At 34.7% G+C, this 9,932-nt stretch overlaps 1 protein-coding gene across 1 annotated transcript; it reads left to right on the top strand.

Annotated features, from left to right (window-relative positions):
- The first annotated feature begins 1,718 nt into the window (after nucleotides 1–1,718).
- Nucleotides 1,719–9,644, top strand: LOC145582798 (glutamate--glyoxylate aminotransferase 2-like). Its single transcript, XM_081639820.1, has 14 exons — nucleotides 1,719–1,879; nucleotides 3,212–3,412; nucleotides 3,898–3,963; nucleotides 4,049–4,166; nucleotides 5,871–5,952; nucleotides 6,069–6,156; nucleotides 6,268–6,426; nucleotides 6,834–7,007; nucleotides 7,116–7,247; nucleotides 7,764–7,829; nucleotides 7,935–7,999; nucleotides 8,218–8,309; nucleotides 8,402–8,558; nucleotides 9,274–9,644. The coding sequence occupies exons 2-14, from the start codon at nucleotides 3,299–3,301 to the stop codon at nucleotides 9,404–9,406; spliced, it is 1,446 nt and encodes a 481-aa protein (XP_081495946.1). The 5' UTR covers nucleotides 1,719–1,879; nucleotides 3,212–3,298; the 3' UTR covers nucleotides 9,407–9,644.
- Nucleotides 9,645–9,932: the final 288 nt, after the last annotated feature.

Here is a 9,932-nt window from a genome sequence, read left to right as displayed (position 1 = left end):
TACACCTCTGCTTGGCTTCGAGGTTGGGCCAGACAATACGCAAAGACTTACCGATGTGTGCTGTGCTACCGGTTGAGTGTTTCATTAGTCTGTCTCAACATCGTGCTCAGTTTGTTCAAGGGTTTTTCCTGAGGATATTTTTGGTGATCACGCGGTGTCGTGTACTGGTATTGTAGGTCTTAAACATCGACATAATGTTGTTCAGGATATCCTTGTTGATGTTTGCTATCGATCTGGATTTCACCTAGAAAGAAGGTTATGGAGGCAACGACGAGTCCCTCAGACCTGCAGATGTGTCACTTTATTCCTGGGATCGTGGTCGTGATGTCTGTGTTGACTTGACAGGGTAATCTCCTTTAATTTGACTCAATCTGGGCTATTTGATTTTGTTCATGGACGGGTTGTGGCTAATGTGGCTCATCGAAAGCGAGTCAAGTACGAATTTAGTTGTTGGGAAATTAGATATGGTTTCTTTCCCTTCCCTTTTTCTTCACTTGGGAGTTAGAGAAAGAGGTTGTTGCGCTGCTGAAGCGGGTTCAGAAAGTTCTCGACAACTCTAGACATTGGGGCTCGTGCTGCTGCTCATATTTTTAGTAGGATATGATTTGCGATAGTTAGAGGAGTACGTGGGGGCCTGGATTGTATCTCGGCTTCTCTTAACTTTTTATAGGTTGTATAAGTTTGTCTTTTTTTTTTTTTGAAAAAAGTTTGTCTATTTTTGAGATATAATAATAATAATAATAATAATAATAATAATAATAATAATAATAGTGTCAAGTTGTCCGTAATACAGAAAATCGTAAGAACTAAGAACGATGGTGATATTAAAGTTAAAGTTGCATTAATATACGTGGACCAAACATCAAAACTAAGAAATTTTAATAACATAGCTAGAAGCACACAAAATGTCTTTGCAAATCACTAAATACCATACAATTATTTTGTGTCCCAAAATGGATAAACCTTGTAGCAAAACAAGTTTCAATATCCGCCAAGAAACTTTTTGTAGCTTCAAGCTACACCACACTTCCCTCTTTCAACTTTATCTCTTTGTAATTCCAATTCCCCTCCTTCATTGAAAAACATTGTTCAAAAAAATCAACCAAAATGAATATAAATCAACATAAATTATATAATTATATAATTATCTCTAAACATTTTGGGTGGTTGTGGTCTTACCATTGCTTTCCTTGTTGCCACGTGACAATATTTTATGCTGAATTCTAGTTTTTCATTCCTTAATCTTGACAATGAAATCCAATTTTATTTATCGAAAGAATAATTTCGTTTCTTAATACTTATAACATTTTTACATTAATTATTTAATATTGTACATTACTTAATTTTAATCCAATAGTTTTAAATGCTACAATAATTAAAAATTTTATAAGTTGATACTACCTCCGCTTTTTTAGTTGACACCGATTGACGTTTACACTATTCACAAACTACACTTTGTCTAGCATTTGTGATTCATAGCTACGACAAAATATAGTCAAGTGGGATCTTGTTTAAATCATCTCAATGCATATTTTATTAATATCCACTTTTTATAATTTTACAATGTCGAGAATTAGAGATATTAATCATCAAAATAGTGCGTTGACAAGGTTGAAAAGAGAAATGTGTCAACTAAATAAAAACGGAGGAAGTACTTTTGAAAAATATAAGTTGGGTCAAGTTTAACCATATTTTACCGTATATGATTATGTGAAAATTGAAGTGTTGTAAGAATAAAAAACGGAGTAAATTTTACTTTTCCTACTTAATAAATAAAAGGAATATCCTTATTTTCTTTTCGTGCATTTTCCCATTTGTAATATCTCAACAGTAGACGAGCCCCATTTTTGGCTACTTCACTCTAAGCAAGAACTCTCAGGTATCCTACTTCTTCTCTAATTTGCAGGCCTATTTCCTTTAATTTTGTTTTTTAAAAAGGATCTTTATGATTTATCTGGGAAATTTTTTAGTGAAGATATTCATATTATATGATTAATTGTGATTTTCTGGGTGTTGGGGTTGATATCAATGATGGATTTTTTTATTTACTTATTTTTTTTTTTTTTTTTTAATTTGTTTATTTGTTGAGTATTGAAATGCATGATTACCTAGTTGAAATTAATTCTTTAATTTGCTTTTAAGGGATTGATTTTAGTGATTAATTACATTTGCAGGCCTATTTCCTTTAATTTTGTTTTTTTAAAAAGGATCTTTATGATTTATCTGGGAAATTTTTTAGTGAAGATATTCATATTATATGATTAATTGTGATTTTCTGGGTCTTGGGGTTGATAGCAATGATGGATTTTTTTTTTTTTTTTTTTTTTAATTTGTTTATTTGTTGAGTATTGAAATGCATGATTACCCGGTTGAAATTAATTCTTTAATTTGCTTTTAAGCGATTGATTTTAGTGATTAATTACATGATTATACAATTTATGTGGGTTTGTTGGCTGTATTAGTTGATTATGGTTTTTTATTAGAACTTAATGATGTTTGTTATTGAGTGATGAAACATGGAATTGATGGTTTGTTATTCAAAAGAGGATGATAAGTGTAACCCACATCGTGAATTTTTGCTGTCATTATTTGCTTGCTATTTCGGAAAGTGATAACGTAATTGGGTTCGTTCAATATCGCTGTAGTTTTCTGTTTTTTATTTTTCAAAATCATATTATATATGTCATATTATGAATCAAAAATTAGTATAACTTATTATAATCATAATAATTTTGGAAACTAACAACAAAAATGTGGAAACATACTTTTTTTCTAGTTTCTTTTTTGTTTTTTTGTTTTCTTGTTTTCATGATAACAGAAAACTGAAAACAAAAAACGATCATGAACAAGCCAAGTGCGTTGATTTTATAGCCCTTAAATAAGTTGATTTTGGCATGGTGTTATCAATTTATTTTCAGTTATTCAAACTTTTTGAAGCAGATAACTCTGATGATCAAGATGACTGAAAAGCTGCTTGATTTTAATGTTTTATTTGGCTAAAGAACAGTGGTGACCAAGCATGGGAATGTGTCTAATGGAGTTTGCAGTTTGTAGAAAAATTGCATGGAAAGAAATGTTTAACTATATATTTGCCTAGTCTTTGATGTATGTAATAAAACCTGTCTGTTGGTATTGCTTGTGTAATGCTTTCTTTCTTTTCTTTTTTTTTAAAAAAAAAATATCTAATATGATTGCCACATTTGAATTTCAGGTTTATGATCTGAGCTCATATTACTTGGTGCTGTTTAGTCTCTCTTTTTTTATTGAGGGACATATATCAGCTTGAGTTTTGGCTAAAATGTCAAAGGGACTAGACTATGAGGGATTGAATGAAAATGTGAAGAAGTGCCAATATGCTGTTAGGGGTGAGCTGTATCTTCGAGCTTCTGAGCTCCAGAAAGAGGGGAAGAAGGTAAATGGAATAATGTCTTTGTACTCCATTCTCTGGGCTTGTTGAGACCCCTACTTGATGTGTGATTTTTCTGTTGGGATTTGAGATCAGATTCCTCATCCATTTGATTCTGTCATTCATATTTATATCATTTGTGAAGAAATATATGAATAACTTATCTCTTTTGTTTTGGGCGTGATAACACTGCTTCGAGTGTTCTGTTTCTCTTGCTACTCGACATTACACCTCCTGGTATTAAATGATTTATTCTATTAAACTTACTATTTTAAATGACTAGCCTTGAAGACTGGCCTTCTGCCTTATGACTTGTAATACAGCTGAAAATCCATAGTTAATCTTGTGATTAGTCACAAGGCATATACCTCAGTGATGAACCATGTCTTGAACTAATTCTTCTGCATAATCTTCTCTCTAGACATTTTAATTTAGTGCTCTGTCACACTCAAATCTTGTCTTATTTTCTGACTATTCATGTTCTCATGCAGATCATCTTCACAAATGTTGGAAATCCTCATGCATTAGGGCAGAAACCATTGACGTTCCCGCGCCAGGTTTTACATAATAGGAGTTATATTAGTCACTTTGTGGTTCAGTATTTAAGTTTGTGTATTAACTTTGAAAAGCGTATTCTTCCAGGTGGTTGCTTTGTGTCAAGCTCCATTCCTACTTGATGATCCTAATGTTGGAATTGTATTCCCAGCTGATGCAATTGCAAGGGCTAAGCATTACCTTTCTATGACTTCAGGCGGTCTAGGTACATTTTAAACTTCTGTTTCCTCTTACTGGTGTAGGGATATGCCAGAATTGCTACAAATGAAATCTTATTCATGTTTGCATCTATGTTCTTATCTAATGAGGTTGCATGCATCTGACCATCCTAGATTGTACCGATAATGGATTTATGTTACTTTGTTAATCTAATATCAAGTCAATTTCCATACATCACCCAAGGCGGCTCATGAAAGAAGAGAAGTATCTATTAGAAGTTTGGGTCTATTGCTTTCACTGGGAAAATATTGATGACACTGCTGTTATCCATTATGTTGCTGGATTGGCTCAGTCAATCTGCATTCATGCTAGTAAATCCGTTGATACATCAATATCATTAATATTCTTGGCTGATTGGCATTTCTCCTTGTCGTCGTCTAATCTTTCTGATTTTGTAGGTTGTCTACTACTATACACTATCACTATTGTCTGTAATCCAAATACCTTGCTGATTCATGCAAGTGTACCCCCACCCCAAAATCCCAACTTTACCTCTTTTTCATGTAACAAATGTTCTTTGGGAAATTTTCTTTGGTGAACTCCAACTTTTTAATTTTCTCTATGGTGAACAAAGTTTTATAAAATTATCTTTGGTACTCGTAAACTTTCTATACTTATTACTTATGACATTAATTATTATATTTTATTAAAAATTTAACTATAGTTAGGTTTTTTTTTTAATTTTTAACAATAACATTTAACTATAGTTAGGTTTTTAATCATTTTTTAATAATTATACTTAAAAAAAAAAAAAAAAATCAACCACCCCTTCCCCCACCCACTGCCCAGCCCCCCCCCCCCATCGGCGCCGACACCCTTACCCAACCCTCGACGCCGGCGACCCTACTTCTCCACCTTTCCCCCAGTTTTTTGGCCCCCCAAACCCTTTAAACCCATTCGAAACCACCCTAAAAACCCAAAACCACCCTAAAAACCCGAAACCTCCCTAAAATCCGAAATCCTAGAAAACGGGTAGAACGGATTTTAGGGAGGTGTAGGGTTTTTGAATGGTTTTGAGTGGGTGATTAGGGGTTTTGGGTGTCCGAAAAACAGTGGAGGGGTAATTTCGGTGAGGGGATAGAGCGGTTTGCGGTGGAGGTGGGTGTCGGATTGGGGAGAAATGGAGAAGGGGTGGGTGGGTAACGAGAATGGGGAATGGGGAACGTCGCCTGCCGAGGGTGGGGGAGTTTGGGCGTCTCCGGTCGAGGGTGGGGAGGTCGGGCGTTGCCGGTGGGGGCCTAGCTGCCGGCAAGGTGCTTGGGTGGGGGAGGGGTTTGGGTTATAGTTAAGGATTTTTATTAAAATAACACTTACCAATGGTAATCAATAATTTAAGTTTACCATTGATAATAAAATTTTAAAACGTTTACCACTTAGAAAATGAAAAGGTTGGAGTTCACCAAAGAGAATTTCCCATGTTCTTTTTGTTAGATATTTCACTTTATACTTTGTTTTCATTCCCTTTCTGCATATACGTCTTTTATTACCTAACAAATGTTCACCTCCCTTATTTTATATTTCTTTGTCAACTTCATCTTTCATAATACCTAACATTTGTTCACCTCCCTTATTTTATCAGTCTCTAGGTGCCTTCAGAACCTTACAAAAAATGCAACTTTTGATGCCAAGTTATACTATAGTTCATGAAATGTGGGGTATATGTAACATTTGTTATTGTATGTTGAATTAGGTGCTTACAGTGATTCAAGAGGCATTCCTGGCGTAAGGAAAGAGATTGCAGAGTTTATTGAAAGGCGGGATGGGTATCCAAGGTAATTTAATGCATGTTTCTCATAGCAATGTTATTGATTATCCAGTACTCGAGCCTCAATATGTCTCAGTTTGCTTGTTGACTGTATGACTAATGTTGATTCTGCCTGATTTTCAGTGATCCAGAACTCATCTTCCTAACTGATGGTGCTAGCAAGGGAGTGATGCAAATTTTGAATGCTGTCATTGGAGGCCAAAGTGATGGGGTAAGTCTCTTTTGATCCTTTTTTTCATTTACTTGCCGATATTTTCCCTTTATTTAAGTAGAAGTGTTGATCTCTGGTCATTATTGCCTTATTGATCTATCTTTCTTTCAGATCCTAGTTCCTGTTCCACAGTACCCCCTTTATTCTGCTTCAATATCATTATTGGGTGGTTCTCTTGTCCCATATTACCTGGAGGAGACTGCCAACTGGGGCCTTGATATCAATAATCTCCGTGATGCAATTCAACAAGCGACATTCAAAGGAATAAAAGTAAGTATGCTCTCCTGAATCATGATGTTTGATTTATAGAAAACCGCTAATAGTTTCAGAAAGAAAATTGTAGCAAAGCTGTATTTGATATGTGTGTTTATTCCTAAAAGTTTATCCTCTCTTGCTAGTTGATAAATACTGTACCCTTTAGTTTTTGGAATGCCAAGATTTTAAGGTTTAAGTTGAGGTCATGACTGATGTACTGTTATTGGAATATGTGCTCTAAGTACTACTTCGTACAATTATCTCGGCTTACTGATGGCATGCTAATCTTACATTTTGGTTCTATATGCCTAATGCTATATATATGTGAACTTCTCAAAAAAAAAAAAATTATTTATTTTTTTCAATTTGGTCATTGTTTTTGCGAGATAATATATCTTATTATTAACTTTCATGTTGGTCAGGTACGTGCAATGGTTATTATTAACCCTGGAAATCCTACGGGACAATGCCTTAGTGTACCCAACTTACAAGAAATAGTGAATTTCTGTATTCAAGAAAAGTTGGTGCTTATGGCTGATGAAGTATATCAACAAAACATATACCAAGATGAGCGCCCCTTTGTAAGTGCAAGAAAGGTATGTCATACACTCATACAGAATATTTCAGCGATTGGTAAAATATGGTTCAGGTTCATTTATCTTTCCTTGAAGAATTTAAACTTACCTAATTTCCTTTTCTGGAAGGTTTTAATGGACATGGGCCCACCAATGAACAAGGATCTCCAGCTTGTGTCTTTCCACACAGTGTCAAAAGGGTATTGGGGTGAATGTGGACAGAGGGGTGGATACTTTGAGATGACAAACATTCCTCAGAAGGTTTGTCTTTGTCCCAAATTTTATGCTTTTTGATGGAATTATCTTTTCTTTATGTATAATTTATTTCTTGGTGGCATGAAAAATCAGAAATAATGACTCCACAGCTCACAGACCTCAGTTCTCGCAACTCTGTATAACTAGTGACTTTAAATACCTCATATTACAAAAATTGAAATAAAGCAAAAAAGCCGTCTTTTAATCTTAGCAGTCACGAAAAGATGGGTCTGATTACAATCCTTAGCAGTCCCGAATAATCTCCAGTTGTTTGCTAGTGGTGTTTTTGGCATGCACTTCATGAACAATCTGCATAGCTATGGCTGAGGAGCACCCTTTAGTTACCAAAAATGTTCAGTCAGTCATTTTCTCATTGATTGCGAGTGGAAATATTTTCAAAAATTTATGCTCAAGTAACTTATCTTTTTTACGGTAGAAAGCAAGTAAGCAACTGTTTGGTTGCTTCGTATGAATGGATCGGAAAGTGTATACGCCATCTGATGTTGTTGGTCTCCATTGCAGTCAGTTGATGAAATATACAAGATTGCCTCAATTGCACTAAGTCCCAATGTACCAGGGCAAATATTTGTAAGTTTCTCAAACTTATTTGCAGCTTTGGATGCTCTTGTTTTTCCTTAGGCAAGGTTTTGGATTCTGTATGCACAAAATCATTGTTCTTTTTCCCTTTGACAGTTAGGATTGATGGTCAATCCACCAAAGCCTGGGGATATCTCTTATCTTAGATTTGAACAAGAGAGGTAATTGGTTTACACTTTATTTAGATAGCAGTTAGAAGACATGATTTTATTCCTTCCTGTTCTATTCACGATTTCAACTGAGAAGAAGAATCTCTTATATCAAAGAACAATTTTCTTAACAAGCTTTTTGAGAGGAAAGAAATTTGTATAGGGCTTTATTAGGATGGAGACAAAAACCCATCATGCAGAGTATATAATAAATGCATAAATTTTTGCAGCAAAGGAATTCTGGAATCATTGAGGAAGAGAGCGCGAATAATGACTGATGGGTTTAACAGCTGTAGAAATGTTGTGTGCAATTTCACAGAAGGTAAAGAGTAATTTCCATCTTTTGTGTGTATTTGTGTATCCTGTATTTATTTCTGAACAGAAATTCATCTGCGAGATAAATCCTTGATTCAGGTGCCATGTACTCATTCCCTCAAATATGCTTGCCACCTAAGGCTGTTGAGGCCGCCAAGAATGCTGGCAAACATCCTGATGTTTTCTACTGTCTCAAGCTCTTGGAAGCCACCGGCATCTCCACTGTTCCTGGTTCAGGGTTTGGGCAGAAAGAAGGGTACTGGAACATTACATTCGTATTTGTTATGTTTTTAAAAAAAAGTATTATGCAGCCTTAAGTTACAATTCACATTTAAAATCCTTTACTATTTCTCCACAACCTAATTTTACAAAACAAAAAAAACTGTTGTCTTGTCTCATACGTGGCCCTCTCAGTAAGTCAATATATAACAGACGAGCATCTTGAATTAACTATCATAGTAACTATGATTAGGGTATACTGAGTAATATACACCAATAATGATTCTTATTAACTACAAGCTGATAGTGTTTTTATCTACAGAATCGTTATTCTCTTCAATATCTTGCACAACTGTTCAATTAGTTTGTTAGCCTATTTTTTCAATGTGGAAGAACCTGTCAAACTTGAAAATGTACATCATTTTCCCAATTGAATTTGGTAAACTTATAGCTTTATAGGCATCTGGTGCCCTTTCCTAGGAGAGTTTGGCCACCTGAACTTAGAATTCACAGAACCTGTTCACTCTCTATGTATAACTTTTAACTTCTTTCTTCACTGGTTGAGGTCGAACACTTAGCCACTTAGGTAAACAAGGTTCCATGTTGAGCTTCATTTCTGATTATTTGTGTACATCTATTGAATTTTCTGCATCCTATCCAAAGAAAAGGCTTCAAACCCAAGAAACTTATAAAAGCCAAAAAAAAAACATGATAATGATGTTGAATACTAAGCTATTTTCATTGTGTAACAGGGTTTTCCACATGAGGACTACCATTCTACCTGCTGAGGAAGACATGCCTGCTATCATGGAGAGCTTTAAGAAGTTCAATGATGCGTTCATGGAGCAGTATGAAGATCAACGAGCAGGTTACTCAAGGATGTAAATTATAGGAGATTTCTTTGAAATCCCTTACTTTATGTTATGGTCATGATATGATTCAGTGTATACTCTCCCTCTCCCTCTCCCTCAAATGTGCTTGTAAATTTAAACGCAAAGTTGACGTACACTATGCAAATCAGGATTCTAAACTTTGTATGATTTGTAAACGAATTAGTCGCTTCTGTTACACAAGCTCTCGGTTTCCCTCAATAATGAAGATCATATAGCAGTAATACACAGCATGTGAAGTTGTCTATTGGTTTTCACTTCAGGTTCAATAATAATCTGGTTACTGACAGGAATTTAATTCCAGTATATTATACAGAAGATTTCTTAATTTATCTGATGCTGTCACATGGTATCAAGAATACATAAAACAAAATGGTAAGATTTTGAATAATTACTACGTATAACATAATGGCAGTATTTTTATTTGTTTTTCTAGAAACAGTAAAATGGTTGTGTATTATTAATATTTCCAGAGAAATTGTGTTCCTTCATTTTGTTGAGTGGAAATGGCATTCTGCTTA

The sequence above is a fragment of the Chenopodium album genome, chromosome 15, assembly GCF_948465745.1.
Source record: "Chenopodium album chromosome 15, dcCheAlbu1.1, whole genome shotgun sequence".
NCBI lineage: Eukaryota > Viridiplantae > Streptophyta > Magnoliopsida > Caryophyllales > Amaranthaceae > Chenopodium > Chenopodium album.
This window is presented reverse-complemented; position numbering and strand designations above follow the sequence as displayed.